General features: G+C 43.7%; 1 protein-coding gene across 9 annotated transcripts in view; it reads left to right on the top strand.

The window, feature by feature from the left end:
- MID1 (midline 1) overlaps positions 1-22,620 on the top strand; it is a 717,600-nt gene that overhangs the window by 651,033 nt on the left and 43,947 nt on the right. For all 9 annotated transcript variants that reach the window (XM_063955554.1, XM_063955560.1, XM_063955550.1 and 6 more), the window contains one exon: positions 6,920-7,081. In XM_063955554.1, coding sequence (XP_063811624.1) covers positions 6,920-7,081 — 162 coding nt within the window. The remainder of the gene's footprint in view (positions 1-6,919; positions 7,082-22,620) is intronic.

Raw genomic sequence — 22,620 nt, 5'->3', positions numbered from 1 at the left:
TAAAGTGAATACCTCATAATGCAGTCCATTTGCATTTAAGTAGGTTATAGCAAAACCTAAGCACCTTAAGTCGATTGCTGCATATTTAACAGCATATGTAAGTACTCAAGTTTCAGCTCAATATAGGCAGAAGGAAATGACTGTCTTATCCCCCATGCTTTTCAAAATTTAGCAAAATAGTGTAATGACTCATTTACTATTACATGCAGAAGGGATAAATATGAATTACATTTTCCATTTTTAAGTGTTGCATGATGGGTATAGATAAATTGTATATCTGTCTTTACTTAAACTATACATTACCTGTACATGTGTTCAGTGGATGTAAGAAAAAATATATGCTTAGGAATATTGGGGCAGATGTATTAACCTGGAGAAGGCATAAGGAAGTGATAAACCAGTGATATGTGCAAGGTGATAAAGGCACCAGCCAATCAGATCCTAACTGTTAATTTACATATTGGAGCTGATTGGCTGGTGGCTTTATCACCTTGCACATATCACTGGTTTATCACTTCCTTATGCCTTCTCCAGGTTAATACATCTGCCCCATTGTACATTTTCCTTCAAATAATTAGTACCAGTACATGTGAGAATTAGATAACACTGTATATAATGTAATATGTTGTTTAGTTAAACTTTACCACCTAATGTTTTTAATGGGATGCAGTCAGAAGACCGACAACGGTATCCTGATGGATACCGGAGGGGTTGGGATTATTGTTAGGCACTCGGAGGATAGGGTTAGGATGTGTGTGTGTGTGTGTGTGTGTGTGGGGGGGGGTTGGATAGGCCGCAGGAGGGACAGTTAGGGTTAAGCTGCGGAAGGGTGGGTCAGGGTTAGGGAAAGGGGCAGGAGAACAATACATACTGGGATGCTTCGGGATTATATCATCGGGACTCCTCTGTCAGCCTTCTGTCGGGATTTCCACTGCTGGGATTTCATACCCAGCCTCCATTTAACAGAATACACACAAGTTTAGTAAAATATTCCCCATAGAAATAATACATTATTATTATTATTACTCTTTTATGTACATATCACCAACATGTTCTGTAGATAATTAAAACAGTCTTTTCTAACAGGACTGAAACATATAGAGAAACAGAAGATGAGCAGGTTTTGCTCATTAAAGGTTTCCGTCTAAAGAAGATGCTGGGACTAAAACACTAGGGGGTATATTCAATAAGAGTCGGAAACTGCCGTCTTGGCAGAAAGATGACAGTTTCCGACTGGAATAGGTCGGAAGGGGTTCCGACCTATTCAATAGGGGCACATTTTTTCCGACAAGTCGGGAAACCCAACTTGTCGGAATGCTGTCGGAAAGCAGGTGGATCGGCGGAATACCAGCCGATCCGCCTGCTGCTATCGGAAATGTCGGATTGAGTTTGTTGGAAAGGGGACCAAAACCTGTCGGATTTGGCCCCCTTTCCAACAAACTCAATCCGACTTGAAAACAGTCATCACCCCAGCTGCCAGGTCCGGCCGCCGATCGCCACACTGCTCTCCCCGCCGGCCGCTTCAAGCTGCACCTCCCGCCGGCTGCCTCACACTGCTCCCCTGCCGGCCGTCTCACGCTGCACCCCCGCCGGCCGCCGCTCACTGCTCCCCCCACCGCTGACAGCAGCGGCAGGACAGGACACAGGGAACGGCCAAATACGACAGTCGGATTTGGCCGCTCTTTGAATAGGGGTTGTCGGGTCCATTCCGACTACTGCATATCAGAATGGATCCGACTCTTATTGAATATAACCCTAGGTCATCATGCTGACATGTCATCCGGGTGAGACAGTGAAACCTCATTCACTCAGGGGCCACTTTATTAGGTATATCTCTCTCTTACTAGGTAGGACCCCATCCACCCCCCCACCCCACCCCCCCCCGCGCATACACACACACGCACGCACTTTGCCTTCAAAACTGCCGGAATTCTTTATAGTATGGATTGTACAAAGTGCTGGAAATATTCCTCAGATTGATATGATCACATGTTTGTTGCAGATTACCCATCCCACCACATCCCAATGGTGCTCTGCTGAATTGAGATCTGGTGACTAACAAACTGTCCCTGGTGGTCTAGTGGCTTCTTACTGTCTCCCGGCGGTAGCAGCGGTTCCAGGGTTGTCTACCAGATCCAGAGGTCACGTGACATTCACTACTGCGTAATTCTAACCCCCTCGCAGCCTAATCCTGACATTCCCGGTGGCGCCTAACCCCAACGGCCGGCATTCTGAACCTGTAGACATTTTAGATGTCGGCATTGTGCATTGTGAACCTGTCAATAGTTTGGACTATGTTGACATTCTGGTGTTGACATTATGTACCTCGACTGGAAACAACTGTTGTAGTGCATGGTTATTTGAGTTATTGTCACCTTCCTGTCAACTTGAACCAGTCTGACCATTCTGACTGCTTTCATTAGCAAGGTATTTTCTCCCGCAGTAGATGTTTTCGGTTTTGTGCACCGTTCACTGTAAACTCTAGACACTGTTGTGCATTAAACTCACAGGGCATCAGTGGTTTCTGGGATACCCAAACCACCACATCTGACATCAAAAATAATTTCACTGTCACAGTAACTTGCATCACATTTCTTGACCGTGCATGCTTGTGCATTGATGTATCCATAAGAATGTACTCTTCATGCTATATGCTTTGGCTACCTAGCTAGTTTTATAGCAAATATTGATACAAAGTGCATAGGGAAGCAGATATTAAATAATGAACAAAATTATATAGGAGTAATGTGAAGTGTTGTCAGGAACAAGCATGGGAAAGGAGAGTGAGTGCATTTTCTAAACAAAGGAGAAATGGAACCGTACTGCTTAGAGAATATATGCTTCAATGAAGAGGTGCTGCGATTTCAAGGATAGCTTAAAATGACAAAAGGAAGTCAGTTTAGACAAAGGTGGTTTAGCACAGGAAAAGTCTTAGAGGCATTAGGTGGTGAGTGGCAATAAATGATTATATAAGTTGTACAGGTTGAGTATCCCTTATCCAAATATTCCGAAATACGGAATATTCAGAAATACGGACTTTTTTGAGTGAGAGTGAGATAGTGAAACCTTTGTTTTTTGATGGCTCAATGTACACAAACTTTGTTTAATACACAAAGTTATTAAAAATATTGTATTAAATGACCTTCAGGCTGTGTGTATAAGGAGAGAGAATTGACAGCATAGGAAAGGAATGAGTTAAACATCTTGTGAGGGGTGGACCTAGCTGGAAGGAAAGTACAGCCCTTTGGAAAAAGGGGAGGGTTAGTATATATAGGGAAGGATAGGCAATTTGTCTCTCTCTTGTTGGTGAAATTGCCTTCCCGCCCTCCCGCCCTGTTGGTAGAGGTTCTGGCACGGAGTGCCTTGGCATTAAATTGTTGGCTGGTTTTATCGTTGGCTATTTATTGGCGGAAAAGAACGGCAGTTTGTGGTTGTATGGTAAACTGTAGTGATTTACAGTTTGATTTGGTTTAGGTGCACTCACCTCCATCGACTTATTGGCCGCTTGACCACCCGACCGGGATGGCAGCGGAATGGGGCACCCCTCCGGGTGGGAAGTCATTGTGGGGGTGGAGCTAGCACCTATTACCGTGTTGATAGTTTGTATTTAAATTAAGATGGTTTTGAATTAGCATTTTTAAGGTTAGCGTCAGTTTAATAGAGCCGTTCTTTTTTCTGCCACCATATGCCGGCTGAATCGGCATCTTAATAAAGTTTTCATTTACAGGTTTGCTATGGTTAGGGTCAAATAAATAGCTAGCAATTTTTCTGCCAAATTCAAGTCTCCGTGTCTTTATTTATTGGTATTAGAGGTAACGAATGCTTTACTTGGAATGAAGGGGTCCACCAAATGTCACTAGGATGTTTAGGTGTATATGAAACATAAATGAATTGTGTGAATGTAGACACACTTTGTTTAATGCACAAAGTTATAAAAAATATTGGCTATAATTACCTTCAGGCTGTGTGTATAAGGTGTATATGTAACATAAATACATTCTGTGCTTAGATTTAGGTCCCATCACCATGATATTTCATTATGGTATGCAATTATTCCAAAATACGGAAAAATCCCATATCCAAAATACCTCTGGTCCCAAGCATTTTGGATAAGGGATACTCAACCTGTACTACATTTGATTTAGAAGGAGCAGCATCATGGAAGCTGTAAGAAGAAAATATATAGATTATATTAATTAAAGTGATATAGAGAGATTTAAAGGAGATTCCAATCTTAAATTGTCTTCATATGCGTTTTCTGTATAGTAAATGTGAAATAATCTCTATTCTGACATTCTTTTTTGAATAGTAGTAAAGCACTTTTATCTGCAGATGGTAGGGCAGTGGCACAGAAAGAGATGGATGCTGGGACATATTTGCTCACATATAGGCGCCATCTGGAAGACCACAAGGACAATAAGTTTGGTTCAAGAACGCTGTTTACCTGCTGTTTGTCTGCAGGCAGTGCCACAGAATATACATAAATCCTAACTTGTAATTTGTTATACAAATGTTTTTCTTGTTTAACCTAAAATGGGATTTGTTTGCCCTTGTAAGCGAGCTGGAGTTTAAATCCAGACAGTGCAGTGACTGGCAGTCGGCAGAGGGTGCAGTAAAATGGAAAGTAGTAGTAGTTCATAGTCTTAGGGGCTGATGCATAGTTGGTAGCAATTGTGCCTCAAATCACAGATGTGAAATGTATTCACTAACAAAGCTGGTCATGCACAAAGCGATATTCCATACGTTACACCATGCAGACTGGCGTAGTTCTCACTGTGCACCATCCCATTAATCACTTATTCTTTGTCAAATCGATCAATCACTCTTCTTGTTCCTGCTGAAACTAGAGGTACTTACACCAATGTTCACACAATATAATTGTGTTTTACACCTTTAATGGCTGCTAATTTAATGTCTGTTAATTAAGTTATACCAGTTATCTAAAAATATCTTACTAACTAGGACTGCTGTTTTAGAATTTGATCAAGGTCAAAGTATAAAAGGTGTTATGTCTGCGCTTAGTGCTCATTCTGTTAAATCTAGAATGCTTTGATTTCTTTTTAGGAATACCAAGAGACATTTAAATACCAAGAAACATTTCTATAATATATTTACTGACAAATGTCAGAATTCATTATTGTTTTTTGCAGGGCAACTCATTGCTCAAAAAACAGGTCATACATAAACAAGGACATAGGGCTATTTCACACACAACGCATAGCAAATATTTTATTCATATGGGGAAAAAAACAGTAGTTTTTTTTCTGTCGATGACTTCCTTTTACTAGTAGCAGTTTTTAGTAGGATCATTGACACAGATAAACAAGCAGACTGTGTACGGCTACAAGGCCACCGGATGTCTGAAATGTGTGGTGTGTGAAACCATGCATATAGTCATGTGATTCACCAAGTTCTGGGGGTGGCATGTGACGGCACAGCAGCTGTCCTTAGTCAGCGGTTATCACGGCTGTTACATGGTGGCCATGCCGTGTTCATGAATGTAAGTCCAGCTGGTAGATGATCGCTATCTATTTGGGTGTGATACCATCTATCGGGTGCATTACAGAAAAGGTCCCCATGAATCCTGTCACATTACCTTAGTTCCAAGCGACTATACAGTGTCTGTCTACTTTGGGTTGCTATGTGTGGTTAAAATAAAAAGGATCTTGCCATCATGATTCAAGTTAGAAGTATCTGGTCTTGTTTGGACAGCTTTAGTGATGAGACCCTTGTGGGATCTGCTGTATAGCAGCATGCAGTGGTCACGTAATGGAAATGGAGGATTGGTTTCTTGGCAATAATCTCTGTTAGAAACACTTTTTTCCCCTGTATATTAAATCTTGTACTTATATGCTATTTCACTGGTTTGACGTGAGAGTAATAACGGTAGGGATTCTATTTGCAAATCTTTTGTATATCTGTTGAATAGAATATTGTCAGCCAGTGTGTAATCTTCGATTGGCTGCCAATGTGTAATCTTCCACAAATTGCAAATTCTAAATGTTGACATGCAATACACACTAGCATATGCACATAGGTATCAATCAAAGCTTTGACAGTGAAACTGGCAATTACACACCATTGTAGTAGAACCACTATTAAGTCTATAAATTCGCTAGTTGTTTCTGACATCTCTGTTACAAATCCTAGGGGCTAATTCAGATCTGATAGCTGCTGTGCATTTTCGCACAACGGGCGATCAGGTCTGAACTGCACAGGCGCCACAGTGCGCCGGCGCATGCCAGAAATGCAATTATCTCAGCCCAGCGATCGCCTCTGCCTGATTGACAGGCAGAGGCGTTCGCTGGGCGTTAGGGGGCGGTCCGGCAGCGTTGGATCGCGGTCCGTGCAATGCAGGCATGCCCAGACCGTGCGAGGGGGGCATGCCGCGGCGGCTGCATGATGTCACACGCAGTCGCTACGACCCGGAGACTGACGTGTAGCTCCCTGCCAGTGCGCAGGAGCTGCGCTGGTAGGGAGCTACTCTTCAGGTACAAAAGCATCGCCGCCATGTGATGCTTTTGTACCTGTGCGGGTAAGGCAGAGCCAGACATGCGGGTTGGACTAGCCCTGTGCTGGGCGTCCTCCCGCATGTCTGTGAAAGTGATCGTAGATGTGCTAAATTTAGCACATCTACGATCAAGTCTGAATTACCCCCCCTAGTGCGTTCATAGGGTGAATCTCATGAATATTGGCCTACAGCATGGCTTCCTCCACTTCCTCCAGAGTAAAGTATTACCTTTATTACTTTATAGTGGCTTTAAAATCCTGAGGAATTCAAGACACCTGTGAGAGCTCAGCACTTGAGATTTAACTATCCTCATTCATGTTCTATATTCACATCACAGTGTACAATTCCCAGTGTTTAATCTGGCTGCCATGTTTGTTAAATAATCAGACTGTTTAATTAAACTTGCAGGTTTGTGTAACTCCGCTGACAGCTGGATGATTGTTCCTAATATAAAGCAGAACCACTATACAGTGCACGGCCTACAGAGTGGCACCAAATATATCTTTATAGTCAAGTCCATCAATCAAGCCGGAAGTCGTAACAGTGAACCCGGAAAGTTAAAGACCAACAGTAAGTGACCATTTTTCCTTTTATGTTTCTCTTGCATGATGATATGTACATGATATGTACATTACTACCATATTCATAGCTCCCAACATTTTAGAATTAAGAAGTGGGACAGCTGAAAAGGGGTGTGGCCTAATTGAAAGGGGCATGGCTTTGTGGCAGTACCGCGATCGCGAGTCATGCCCCCTTTTACCGTCACTAAAGGGGGCATGACCAGCGCTCTGAGCTGCTGGCATGCCCCCTCTCCTTCTGTCTTCATTGAATAGTGCGCACAGCATCTATTCACCGCTACAGTGAGTGACAGATCCTCCCAACTGCCCCACCCCCTACCGCGGGACACTGCAGCCCGCAGGTGAGACAGTAAAAAAAAAAATTGGACTATCCATGAAAATCGGGACAGTTGGGAGGTATGCCATATTGGCTACTGATAGGTCATCTTGTTTAGACTTGTATGTTGTATTTGCCAATAGAAAGGTATGATTGAAATGCTCAGCTGTGATATGCCCGCTGAGCAAGCTACTCAGGTGAGGGGAGCATATATATATATATATATATATATATATATATATACACACACACACATATATATATATATATATATATACACACACACACATATATGTATATATATAATATATATATATATATATATATGTTACCAAAGGGTTCTGTATAAAAATATTAACACAACAAAAATATTCATTTGTAGCTATAATGAGGCCAATGTTTTGGGGGGGAAAGTGGTGGGATAAATGAATGATTTGCTGAATCCTCTTGAAGACCTTACCGTATTAATTAAAAGGCCCTTTCATTAAAAGTGTGGCAATGAGCAGACTGACCGTCCAAACAACTGGATAAATGGACATTTGGAGGTCAGGTCATATGAACAATGGCCACATGCATCACAATGTGATCTAACCATTTTGTGGATCAGGGGTCTATTTACTAAGCCTTGGATGGAGATAAAGTCAACGGAGATAAAGTACCAGTATCGGCTCCTGTCATTTATCAAACCCATTCTGTGACATGTCAGTTAGGAGCGGATTGGCTAGTACTTTATCTCCGTGGACTTTATCTCCTTCTAAGGCTTAGTACATAGACCCCTCAGTCTGATAAAAACCTTATCAGAATAGATCTGCTTGTATGTAAGCACACTACTGTGTCACCTATCTCATTAAAAAAAAAAATATTTTTATTAAAGAATAATAACACAGTATAAAAAGAATGCAAAGCCCAGGTATGCATGGCAGCACAATAATGGTATGCATGGCAGCACAATAATGGTATGCATGGCAGCACAATAATGGTATGCATGGCAGCACAATAATGGTATGCATGGCAGTACAATAATGGTATGCATGGCAGCACAATAATGGTATGCATGGCAGCACAATAATGGTATGCATGGCAGTACAATAATGTATGCATGGCAGCACAATAATGGTATGCATGGCAGCACAATAATGGTATGCATGGCAGCACAATAATGGTATGCATGGCAGTACAATAATGGTATGCATGGCAGTACAATAATGGTATGCATGGCAGCACAATAATGGTATGCATGGCAGCACAATAATGGTATGCATGGCAGCACAATAATGGTATGCATGGCAGCACAATAATGGTATGCATGGCAGCACAATAATGGTATGCATGGCAGTACAATAATGGTATGCATGGCAGCACAATAATGGTATGCTTGGCAGTACAATAATGGTATGCATGGCAGCACAATAATGGTATGCATGGCAGCACAATAATGGTATGCATGGCAGTACAATAATGTATGCATGGCAGCACAATAATGGTATGCGGCAGCACAATAATGGGATGCATGGCAGCACAATAATGGTATGCATGGCAGCACAATAATGGTATGCATGGCAGCACAATAATGGTATGCATGGCAGCACAATAATGGTATGCATGGCAGTACAATAATGGTATGCATGGCAGTACAATAATGGTATGCATGGCAGCACAATAATGGTATTCATGGCAGCACAATAATGGTATGCATGGCAGCACAATAATGGTATTCATGGCAGCACAATAATGGTATGCATGGCAGCACAATAATGGTATGCATGGTGGCAGCACAATAATGGTATGCATGGCAGCACAATAATGGTATGCATGGCAGCACAATAATGGTATGCATGGCAGCACAATAATGGTATGCATGGCAGCACAATAATGGTATGCATGGCAGTACAATAATGGTATGCATGGCAGTACAATAATGGTATGCATGGCAGCACAATAATGGTATTCATGGCAGCACAATAATGGTATGCATGGCAGCACAATAATGGTATTCATGGCAGCACAATAATGGTATGCATGGCAGCACAATAATGGTATGCATGGCAGCACAATAATGGTATGCATGGCAGCACAATAATGGTATGCATGGCAGCACAATAATGGTATGCATGGCAGCACAATAATTTAAAACAGTCCACAATGACTAGTAAGACAACACGACAGTACAGAGGGTGCAACCTGTCCACTAAAAGAGCTAAACTACAGTTAAAGTAACTTTGCATTTAAGATAAACACATGATAAAGTAGATCCATCCAAAAAATTACGAACATGAAGCATATTATTGGAGAAAGTCATTAGAAAGGGGGTGCGCCTCCTTCCACGTGGTCCGGCGAACAACTTTCCGAATAATATCCTTTTCAATAACGGATAAGGAAACCAGGTATATAGGGCAACCAGGTATCAAAGAATTTTTGTGCTCTAGATTCCAAATCTAAGGAACAGTCAACCCAATCCATCTGGTAAACATAGGCGAGTCTGGGGAGCATGAGTGATAGTGAGAGAGGGTCGGCTTGTATCCATTTAGACAAGTTTTCTTGGCCACAGCCGCTCCTTTTGCCAATAATAAAGGATTACCTGCAGTAATTTTAGGAACTATAGATGGGGTATAACGGTTCCACAAGGCCCAGGTCACAGACCTCGTAAACAGAATATTTAGAACAGTATTCATATAAGATTGGACATCAGTCCAAAATAAGTTGGCCAATTTCACAGGACCACAGGCAGTGGAGGATATCAGCATCTGTCGAATAGCACTTAAAGCAATTAGAGTTATCCGATACACCTGTGATATATCGTAATTTCAGAGTATAATAAGCCCTGTCTAGTACTTTGTATTGTATTTCTGCAAAAGAGAAAGATATTAAATGCTTATTCAACAGAAAAGGGGATTTAATTATCGCCTGTATGGATAGTTCGGGGATAGATTGTGGCCCCTATTTCATTTTTAATGCTTAAATTATTTGTTTAGAAAAAACCTGCATATACATAAATATATATTTTATTATATTTGTTTGCTTTATCAGCTTTCCTGGTAAACAGGAAGAGTTCAGACTTTTATCTATCATACTGTTTGGCCAAGCGGAGTTTTACTAGATTGTGACATTGATTTTCCTGAAACATGACTGTGTTGTGTATTTTAAAAGTAGATAAAGGTTAATAAATCTCACAATTATTTGCAAATAATCTACTGGTAAATATGCTTCAGTGTTTCTGTGGTTTAGACATTATGTAATATTAAATAGAAAATTACAAGTTACAGATTTAACCTGCTTTCTGCTAAATAGAACAGAAACTAAGTGGATCTAACCCTTTAGGAAAACATGTAGCAACTACAGGGCTGGTGTTATGGTAGCGCAGTTTAAACAGGAAGATTTTTATTATTTTGACTAGAGTCAAAACAGCAGCCGTTAGTATCTGGCACACATTGTGTCTTACTCAGGAAATGCCACGCACGGAATCTTCAGAAGTTCATGTTTTTATACCCCTCAGAAACAATATGGGAGCTCATACAGTCTAGTTAGATGTGTCAAGCATTCGGTTTTAGACATATACTCTAACTTGGCTTCAAGACATAACTTTAGTTGGTTTGTACATTAAAGGATGTTTGTAGTTGTAATCTAAGTAACATCTACTCATTGGTATTTAATATTAGTTACTTGATGTTGGTGTACAAAACAGATTACAGGATTTTCGGTGTCTGCAAAGGTGTTGGAATAGGAGGGGCAAGGGTGTGCCTCGCCCTCCTTTCCCCCCAAAAAAAACATTTGAGAGGTGTCAATGTACTGGGTTGCGGGCGCAGTGTCGGGCTAGCTCAGGCAGTGTTTCTTTAGTCTCTGGATGGAGATAATATCCTTTCCGGCTGCTCCACTTCTTACCTTCCAACAGCCGTTCTCTGCCTGCCTCCTGGGTCATCTACCCCCCTGAACCTATCTCCAACCTCTAAAGTGTGTGGCTAGTTACTCTGGGCTGGCCCCTCTTATGGGACCAGCCCTGTGCCCTTCTCACCTTCCACTTCATATATTCCCTCTTCCCCCTCAGCTCCCCTTTTGTTCCTTCTCTCTCGCACCCAAATCCCCTCTCCCTTGTGACATTCTCTGATCACCCAAACCCCCCATTTCCCACTGGGTTCAGCTGAGAATGAGGGGAGAGTCAAGTCTCTTTACCCACCATGCACATGCTCAGACAGGGTGGGAGCTATGAGTGGATACTCCGGATCCCTTCTCGATAACAGCCACTCGTGTACATGCTGTCTATTGTACCCCTCTAACCTGAAAACGTTCCCCTCTCTATACAAAATTAGAATTGCTGAATTTACTACTCATACATTTCTGATAAATGGGACTGCAGTTACTTTGCATTTCCTCTTGTATATATGTATGTTACAATGGCTACATGCCAAAGATCAAATACATGATGAAGAAATGGCCACTTCCTGAGATTAACTTCTCAATTAATAGGCGTCAGTGGTGTCACTCAGATACTTCCCGACTAATATTACGGATTGTATTATGCATATGGAGAGTCATTTGTGTTTTGTCTCCAGACATAAACATATGTATACGGGTTATTAGGCCATCCAGGTGCCTGGCTGATTTTTGCTTTGGATGGTTTTAGAAAAACATTCATGACTATACTGGCCAGCATATTTTGGATACATTCATGTTTACTATACTATTTTACATTAGCACTAGTGTCACACAACTATTACTTCGAAATTCTTTTTAAGTCTTATGAAGCATTTCTGGAATGCCACATGGAGAAACAAAGCAATAATTGTTAACATGTCCCTTTATATTTATGTAAATAAACAGGTGAAATAAGGTCATGGTTTTCAGTTTAAAACGTTTGATGGTTATATTGTTGTTGTTTTTTTGTTTTTTTTTAATTTGTTTTTTTAATGCTGGAAAGAAATCCTGTCTTATTAGGAGTTGGATGGGGAAAATTCCGCCTGGCAAATCTGCGAGAGTTGGAAGCCTGCAGGCTTTGCTGACCCCAGTTCATCTGTTCTGTAGCCTTAAAAAATTTGTTGAGCATGAGTGAGCATAATTGGGTTCTAGTTTAATTTTCCTTCAGCAACATCTGGGCCTAACCCTTTCATGGATGGATACAGCTTTATAGAATAATTGTTGAATTGTTACTTTTTAAAGTAGCCATTCATAGAAATTGTCCCCGTTACGTTTGAACGGCTGAAACAAAGTACATTTTCCAATCAAGAAAATATATAATAATTCTGCCTTATTAGACGTTATGATTTAATTTCCTTCAGAGTAAAGTGGATTGCTAAATTCTCATTTGTACAGTAGTAGCACAATAATGTTACAAGTTTGAAAATATTATAGTATATCATTATATTATTTTAAACTGACCTGTGGCACTTTACTTAAAAGTCGGCATTAGTCCCTACTAGCTCCAGAGATTTGCCAAGCACCTATTCACAACATATTTACTATTAATCCTAAAATATGGCTTGGATAAAAGATCTACTGATAACGTTCACAAATATTGATTTTTATATGTGTGTGTGTGTGTGTGTGTGTGTGTGTGTGTGTGTGTGTGTGTGTGTGTGTGTGTAAAAGTTTCAGAATTGAAGAAATTTGAAACAAAGTGTGATCATCTACTGTATGTAGGTAGCTTACCAATACCATACACAACAAAGTTCCTTCTAGTACCCCATTGCAGAGCTCTGCAGTCTGCCTCTCAGCTTGAAAAACCTGATAACAGATAACAATGGTGTATACTCAGCAACATGTAATATATAAATACAGAGTGATTATCTCAGGTTAGTATAGAAACTTTTATATATAAAGTATTATGTTCTTTGTTAGTCATCTTGGGCCTGATTCTGAGTCATACAGAATGTCAAAGTTGGAGCACATGCCTTCCACAGTATGTGCACGCATAGGGTGGTATCCAATTAGCCGCTGTAAATTACAGAGGCTAATTACCTCACGCAGGGCTATCCAGTGAGCCCCGATACCGGCACTTATCAGGGATGCGGTGGCAGGCACGAAACGTAATGCACGATAAGCTGTCTTTCTCTGACGTCCTAGTGGATGCTGGGAACTCCATAAGGACCATGGGAATAGCGGCTCCGCAGGAGACTGGGCACAACTAAAGAAAGCTTTAGGACTACCTGGTGTGCACTGGCTCCTCCCTCTATGACCCTCCTCCAGACCTCAGTTAGAATCTTGTGCCCGGCTGAGCTGGATGCACACTAGGGGCTCTCCTGAGCTCCTAGAAAAGAAAGTATATTTTAGGTTTTTTATTTTCAGTGAGATCTGCTGGCATCAGACTCACTGCTACGAGGGACTAAGGGGAGAAGAAGCGAACCTACCTGCTTGCAGCTAGCTTGGGCTTCTTAGGCTACTGGACACCATTAGCTCCAGAGGGATCGAACACAGGGCCCGACCTCGATCGTCCGGTCCCGGAGCCGCGCCGCCGTCCCCCTTACAGAGCCAGAAGCATGAAGATGGTCCTGAAAATCGGCGGCAGAAGACTTCGGTCTTCAACAAGGTAGCGCACAGCACTGCAGCTGTGCGCCATTGCTCCTCATGCACACCTCACACTCCGGTCACTGATGGGTGCAGGGCGCTGGGGGGGGGGGGGGGGGGCGCCCTGAGCAGCAATATTAACACCTTGGCTGGCAAAATAATCACAATATATAGTCCCAGAGGCTATATATGTGAAAAATACCCCTGCCAGGATCCATAAAAAAGCGGGAGAAAGTCTGCCTAAAAAGGGGTGGGGCTATCTCCCTCAGCACACTGGCGCCATTTTCTCTTCACAGTGCAGTTGGAAGACAGCTCCCCAGGCTCTCCCCTGTAGTTTTCAAGCTCAAAGGGTTAAAAAGAGAGGGGGGGCACTAAATTTAGGCGCAAATCTGTGTATTATAGTAGCTATAAGGGAAAAATCACTGTGGGTAGTGTGAATCCCTGCATTATATAGCGCTCTGGTGTGTGCTGGCATACTCTCTCTCTGTCTCCCCAAAGGACTTTGTGGGGTCCTGTCCTCAGTCAGAGCATTCCCTGTGTGTGTGCGGTGTGTCGGTACGGCTGTGTCGACATGGTTGATGAGGAGGCTTATGTGGAGGCGGAGCAGATGCCGATAAATGTGATGTCGCCCCCTGTGGGGCCGACACCAGAGTGGATGGATAGGTGGAAGGTATTAACCAACAGTGTCAACTCCTTACATAAAAGGCTGGATGACGTAACAGCTGTGGGACAGCCGGCTTCTCAGCCCGCGCCTGCCCAGGCGTCTCAAAGGCCATCAGGGGCTCAAAAACGCCCGCTACCTCAGATGGCAGACACAGATGTCGACACGGAGTCTGACTCCAGTGTCGACGAGGTTGAGACATATACACAATCCACTAGGAACATCCGTTGCATGATCTCGGCAATGAAAAATGTGTTACACATTTCTGACATTAACCCAGGTACCACAAAAAAGGGGTTTTATGTTTGGGGAGAAAAAGCAGACAGTGTTTTGTTCCCCCATCAGATGAGTGAATGAAGTGTGTGAAGAAGAGTGGGTTCCCCCGATAAGAAACTGGTAATTTCTAAAAAGTTACTGATGGCGTACCTTTTCCCGCCAGAGGATAGGTCACGTTGGGAGATATCCCCTAGGGTGGATAAGGCGCTCACACGTATGTCAAAAAAGGTGGCACTGCCGTCTTAGAATACGGCCACTTTGAAGGAGCCTGCTGATAAAAAGCAGGAGGCTATCCTGAAGTCTGTATATACACACTCAGGTACTATACTGAGACCTGCAATTGCCTCAGCATGGATAGTGCTGCTGCAGCGTGGTCTATTACCCTGTCAGGACAGGGATACTATTTGCTAACCATAGAGCATATTAAAGATGTCGTCTTATATATGAGGGATGCACAGAGGGATATTTGCCGGCTGGCATCCAGAATTAATGCAATGTCCATTCTGCCAGGAGGGTATTAGGGACCCGGCAGTGGATAGGCGATGCTGACTTTAGAAGGCACATAAAGATTCTGCCTTATAAGGGTGAGGAATTGTTTGGGGATGGTCTCTGGGACCTCGTATCCACAGCAATAGCTGGGAAAGAAAAAATTTACCTCAAGTTTCCTCACAGCCTAAGAAAGCACCGTATTATAAGGTACAGTCCTTTCGGCTTCAGAAAAGCAAGCGGGTTAAAGGCGCTTCCTTTCTGCACAGAGACAAGGGAAGAGGGAAAAAGCTGCACCAGACAGCCAGTTCCCAGGATCAAAAATCTTCCCCCACTTCCTCTGAGTCCACCGCATGACGCTGGGGCTCCACAGGTGGAGCCAGGTGCGGTGGGGGCGCGTCTCGGGAACTTCAGCGACCAGTGGGCTCGCTCACAGGTGGATCCCTGGGTTCTGCAAGTAGTATCACAGGGATACAAGCTGGAGTTTCGGGGCGACTCCCCCTCGCCGTTACCTCAAATCAGCCTTGCCTGCTGCCCTCGAGGAGAGGTAGTACTGGCGGCAATTCACAAGCTGTACTTCCAGCAGGTGATAATCACGGTACCCCTCCTTCAACAAGGCCAAGGTTACTATTCCACAATGTTTGTGGTACCGAAACCAGACGGTTCGGTGAGACCCATTCTAAAATTGAAATCCTTGAACACTTATATATGAAGGTTCAAGTTCAAAATGGAATCGCTCAGGGAGGTTATTGCAAGCCTGGACGAAGGGGATTACATGGTATCACTGGACATCAAGGATGCTTACCTGCATGTCCCCATTTACCCTCCTCACCAGGAGTACCTCAAAATTGTGGTACAGGACTGTCATTACCAATTCCATACGTTGCCGTTGGTCTGTCCCCGGCACCGAGGGTATTTACCAAGGTAATGGCCGAAATGATGTCCCGTACTTGGACAATCTCCTTATAAAGGCGAGGTCCAGGGAGCAGTTGTTCGTCGGAGTAGCACTATCTCGGGAAGTGCTACAACAGCACGGCTGGATTCTGAATAGTCCAAAGTCGCAGCTGGTTCCTACGACGCGTCTACTGTTCCTGGGTATGGTTCCGGACTCAGAACAGGAAAAAGGGTTTCTCCCGGAGGAGAAGGCCAAGGAGTTGTCATCTCTAGTCAGAGACCTCCTAATACAAATACAGGTGTCTGTGCATCAATGCACGCGAGTCCTGGGAAAGATGGTAGCTTCTTACGAAGAAATTCCATTCGGTAGGTTCCACGCAAGGATCTTCCAGTGGGATCTGTTGGACAAGTGGTCCGGGTCGCATCTTCAGATGCATCGGCTGATAACCCTGTCTCCAAGGGCCAGGGTGTCGCTGTTGTGGTAGCTGCAGAGTGCTCATCTTCTAGAGGGCCGCAGATTCGGCATACAGGACTGGGTCCTGGTGACCACAGATGCCAGCCTTCGAGGCTGGGGGGCAGTCACACAGGGAAGAAACTTCCAAGGACTATGGTCAAGTCAGGAGACTTCCCTGCACATAAATATTCTGGGACTAAGGGCCATTCACAATGCCCTAAGTCAGGCTAGACCCCTGCTTCAACACCAGCCGGTGCTGATCCAGTCAGACAACATCACGGCGGTCGCCCATGTAAACCAGCAGGGCGGCACAAGAAGCAGGATGGTGATGGCAGAAGCCACAAGGATTTTCCGATGGGCGGAAAATCATGTGTTAGCACTGTCAGCAGTGTTCATTCCCGGAGTGGACAACTGGGGAGCAGACTTTCTCAGCAGGCACGACCTCCACTCGGGAGAGTGGGGACTTCATCCAGAAGTCTTCAAAATGATTGTACACCATTGGGAAAGGCCACAGGTGGACATGATGGCGTCCCGCCTCAACAAAAAGCTAAAAAGATATTGCGCTAGGTCAAGGGACCCTCAGGCGATAGCTGTGGACGCTCTGGTAACACCGTGGGTGTACCAGTCGGTGTATGTGTTCCTTCCTTTGCCTCTCATACCCAAGGTATTGAGAATACTAAGAAGGAGAGGAGTAAGAACTATACTCGTGGTTCCGGATTGGCCAAGAAGAGCTTGGTACCCAGAACTTCAAGAAATGATCTCAGAGGACCCATGGCCTCTGCCGCTCAGACAGGACCTGCTACAGCAGGGGCCCTGCCTGTTCCAAGACTTACCACGGCTGTGTTTGACGGCATGGCGGTTGAACACCGGATCCTAAAGGAAAAAGGCATTCCGGAGGAAGTCATTCCTACGCTGATTAAGGCTAGGAAAGATGTGATCGCAAAATATTATCACCGCATATGGCAAAAATATGTTGCTTGGTGTGAGGCCAGGAAGGCCCCAACGGAGGAATTTCTACTGGGTCGATTTCTGCACTTCCTACAGTCAGGAGTGACTACGGGCCTAAAATTGGGTTACGTTAAGGTCCAGATTTCGGCTCTGTACATTTTCTTCCAAAAAGAACTGGCTTCACTGCCTGAAGTTCAGACTTTTGTTAAGGGAGTGCTGCATATTCAGCCCCCGTTTGTGCCTCTAGTGGCACTGTGGGATCTCAACGTGGTGTTGGATTTCCTGAAGTCGCATTGGGTTGAGCCACTTAAATCCGTAGAGCTAAAATACCTCACGTGGAAAGTGGTCATGCGGTTGGCCTTGGCGTCGGCCAGGCGTGTATCAGAATTGGCGGTTTTGTCATGCAAAAGCCCTTATCTGATTTTCATATGGATAGGGCGGAATTGAGGACTCGTTCCCAATTCCTTCCTAAGGTGGTATCAGCTTTTCATGTGAACAAACCTATTGTGGTGCCTGCGACTACGTGGGACTTGGAGGACTCCAAGGTACTGGGCGTAGTCAGGGCCCTGAAAATATATGTTTCCAGGACGGCTGGAGTCAGGAAAACTGACTCGCTATTTATCCTGTATGCACCCAACAAGCTGGGTGCTCCTGCTTCTAAGCAGACTATTGCTCGCTGGATCTATAGCACGATTCAACTTGCACATTCTGCGGCTGGACTGCCGCACCCTAAATCTGTAAAAGCTCATTCCACGAGGAAAGTGGGCTCTTCTTGGGCGGCTGCCCGAGGGGTCTTGGCTTTACAACTTTGCTGAGCTGTTACTTGGTTACTTCAAACATTTTTGCAAAATTCTACAAGTTTGATACCCTGGCTGAGGAGGACCTTGAGTTTGCTCATTCGGTGCTGCAGAGTCATCCGCACTCTCCCGCCCGTTTGGGAGCTTTGGTATAATCCCCATGGTCCTTACGGAGTTCCCAGCATCCACTAGGACGTCAGAGAAAATAAGATTTTACTCACCGGTAAATCTATTTCTCGTAGTCCGTAGTGGATGCTGGGCGCCCGTCCCAAGTGCGGATTGTCTGCAATACTTGTATATAGTTATTGCCTAACTAAAGGGTTATTGTTATGAGCCATCTGTTAGTGAGGCTCAGATATATTTCATACTGTTAACTGGGTATAATATCATGAGTTATACGGTGTGATTGGTGTGGCTGGTATGAGTCTTACCCGGGATTCCAAATCCTTTCCTTATTGTGTCAGCTCTTCCGGGCACAGTATACTAACTGAGGTCTGGAGGAGGGTCATAGAGGGAGGAGCCAGTGCACACCAGGTAGTCCTAAAGCTTTATTTAGTTGTGCCCAGTCTCCTGCGGAGCCGCTATTCCCATGGTCCTTACGGAGTTCCCAGCATCCACTACGGACTACGAGAAATAGATTTACCGGTGAGTAAAATCTTATTTTTTCTCCCCGATCATGGCCATGAAAATATATAGATCCACAACTTTTCACGGATCCTAGGTATTTTCACGTGAAAAACAGAAAGTTTTAGTCCGTCCATCCCCCCCCCCCCCCCCCTCCTCCTCCTCTCCCTATAGTTGCTGTTACGGTTGAGACACATGGGGGGATATTCAGTTGTTTGAAAAGTCAGTTGGGTGTCTGTTTTTTCGTATCTAATAGACAGGAAAAAAAGACACCCAACCAGTTTTTCAAACATTTCAATTCCCCCCATGGTCTCACAAATGGCTTGGAAATGTAGTGGGCATTCCAGGGCAGTGACAGGGAGGTTTGCTATGCTGTGGCACAGAGATGTTCTGTGTTATGGGAGCGCTACAGAAGTGTAGCTGGAGTGGTTGCGTACTCAGATGCATAATACTCTGATGGAGAATCTGCACCTAATATGGTGCAAGTTTCAATGGTGCGACCGATGGTTCCATCTAAAGACACACTAAATGGTATGTGAGCACCTAAAGACACTGAAAGTGGGCACAAACGCACAGCTGTACACCAGGGAAGGAATTGTAGTGGCATATAGTCGCTGAAACAATACCGGTAAAGGATGTATATGGATGCTGCAGTTCTGACTCAGACTCAGCCCCTTGTGTTTGAATGTATCGTTGTCTGCCCCTACCTGTGTGCATGATCTCATACCTATCATCATCCGTGCACACTTACACCAGCCCTATCCTTGGTGCAACAAATAAGTCTGAATACATTCATAGTTAGGCTTCTGACCAACTCTATATGGCCTCTATATAACAGTCCCTTCTATGCAATGTCACTGTGTGAGAATGCTCTGCAAGATCTTCAGGGTTTGGCCTCTGATAGCTAGCACCATCTTTAGGTTGAGGGTCAGGCATGTCCAGTACAAACACCTCCTTCACCACTGCAACAAGGAAGCAGTGAAGGACCTTTCATGGGGGAGAAGTGCTCTGTGGGCCAGCCTCCTACTGATGTCCCTGAATTACTTTAATGATAAATTGGGCTATTAGAATAGTTAGTCCATTATTGCTGTGAGTAGCGGCGACAGCAGATGTCATGTTGCATGTAAAAACTGCGGACGATTGTGAATAAGTCCCATTGGTGTACTATGCTAATTTTTCTGTATTTTCCTCTCAGTGTAGTGGTTCTGAGACTGCACTGCAAAGCAAGCTGTACAGCGTCATGACATCATTATTAGCTTCTAAATCGCACCACCAAAACTTGTAAACCTGTCTTTCATTCACTGGGAATTCCCGCAGCTTTTACTCTGATTTTATGTTTCCTATTTATTGATCTTTATTTTCTATCAGTAAGTTTATCCCAAGGTACTACCTACTAAAATTGTATTTAGATGTTTATGCAGCTGTGGAAATCTATAAAACCATAAAAGATGGAGTCTCATAGGAAGTGCGCATTATTAGCATTAATTGTTCGACTGCACAAAAAACATGTTTCATTTCCCATACAGAAATAGGAACATGAGGGTAAAAGAGTGGGGAAGCCAGATAATATCTGCCGTGACCTGACCTGTGGTGCAGCTAGATCAGGGGTAAGTGGCTTGCTGCATGATATTCCAAGCAGAAAGCAGTTTATGTCTGGTTTAACAAGCGCACAGTCATAAAAAGCAAGTCCCTAAAGTAACATTCTGTTTAGATTGAATCCAAACTCAACAGCAGCTGCAAATAAATCCTTTCAATCATAGAATATCACTTTTCTGCGTGATACATTCTGTGGAGCAGAGACCTTATAGAACATTTCTCAGAGATGGAATTATTGGTTTTCATCTTTTTGCTTATAGTTATTAAGCAGCACTGCCACTATTTATATATCTACCTTCTCATTTAGGGGGTTGTAAGGAGGGGATGGCATTGTTTTCTATATTTACACAAATTAAATACTCATCAAGTTAAAACCCATAATGCTTTCTGTTTGTGCATATACGAGAATTATTTATAAAACAGTGAGCTTTTCCACAATATATTCACTTGGGTACTTACAGATGTGTCCTCATACATCTTGCCTCAATACGACACACAGCGGGCGATGGCTGGGATGAGCGAGCTGACAGGTCCTGTGCAACTCCGTTAGCATTGTGCTTTTTTTTTGCTGAAACTAAATATTATTCGCATCGCTATTCAAATAAGATACATTAGCAGACTCTGCTGATTAAAATGATATGTGGCATGTCTATATTCTGTGTGCAACCACGCCTGTGTCTGCATACGAAATGCATTTTATGAGCAGATAGAGGCATGGTTGAACACAGAATATAGGCATGCCACATATTTTAATCAGGAAAAGCTGCTGGTGCATCTTATTTGCATAGTTTTGCGCAATTTATTGGGAAAAAAGACACTCTACGCTACCAAGTTATGCCACGGCATGGTGTGACTAGAAGGGCTATTTAACGTGCAGGGAGGCTATATGTAAGTGGACACATCTGTATCTTTTGCTCATTGTCTAGGTCAGTGGTTCACAATTTTTTTTGAATCACAGCACCCTAGAGTATCAAAATGTTTTTCACAGCACCCCTAGGAAAAAAGTTTGTAACTGAGAAAGTCAGAAAAAAATATTAAATTAACTAAGTTGTGCTTATATGTCATCCTTAGGGTCAGCTATGTGCAAGAGACAGGATTTGCTTCTGTTTGTCCACATAATTTATGTTTGGAAGCCACAGGCATGGGTTCTACCTATTACATTGAGCATAAATAATTTGAATTGATCCTGGACCACCAATCCAAGGCACCCCTGCAAGTGTCTTGAGGCACCCAGGCCGTCTTTTCATATGGTCTCAATGGGCACTTGCCCAAGGGCCCCAAGAGTATAAGGGCCACAGGCTGATAGCTGAGGGTCTACTTTTTCCAGGGGCACCAGATTTTTGAAATTCGGCCTTGGGGAACCAGAGATATCAGACTTTAAAGTAGTGGTCCCCATCCGAGCCTGTTAATTGCTTTTCCCAGCCAGATATCTCTGTTTTTGTCTGACTTAGGTGGGACTCTCTAGTTGTTTATCCCATTGAAAGCTAAGAAATCTATTCCCAGGAACTGGAGATATCTGCAGTCAAGCAAGCTGTCCTCCCACCAGAAATTGATGATTAAGCCCACTCTACTATCCACCCCTCCCCTGCGTATTAAGTACCCCCTACCACCCTGGAAGTCATGTACTGGGGGCCCTTCATTCAGCCCAATGCCCCTTCTACAGTTTACTGTTCTTCTTCCTGCCCCATCTCCCACCATCTGTGCAATAAGTAATTAGCAGAAATTACTGCTCCAGGTCCTACATGCTGAGCGGAAGATAGAACACCGCCTATCGCACGTGGGATATCAAAGCTGCCACTGATAGCACCCCCCACCCCTATTGCTGGAATATGGGTAGGAGCCCAAGTGCATTTGATTTGCCCTGGGGCCTACACTCCTGTCAAGACGGATCTGGAGGCACCCCAGTGTGCTACAGCACCCAGTGTAGGAACCACTGGTCTAGAGATTGTCTACTTATCCCCATCCCTTCCTAGTCTTATTATGT

Source organism: Pseudophryne corroboree, chromosome 2, assembly GCF_028390025.1.
Source record: "Pseudophryne corroboree isolate aPseCor3 chromosome 2, aPseCor3.hap2, whole genome shotgun sequence".
Lineage (NCBI taxonomy): Eukaryota > Metazoa > Chordata > Amphibia > Anura > Myobatrachidae > Pseudophryne > Pseudophryne corroboree.
This window is presented reverse-complemented; position numbering and strand designations above follow the sequence as displayed.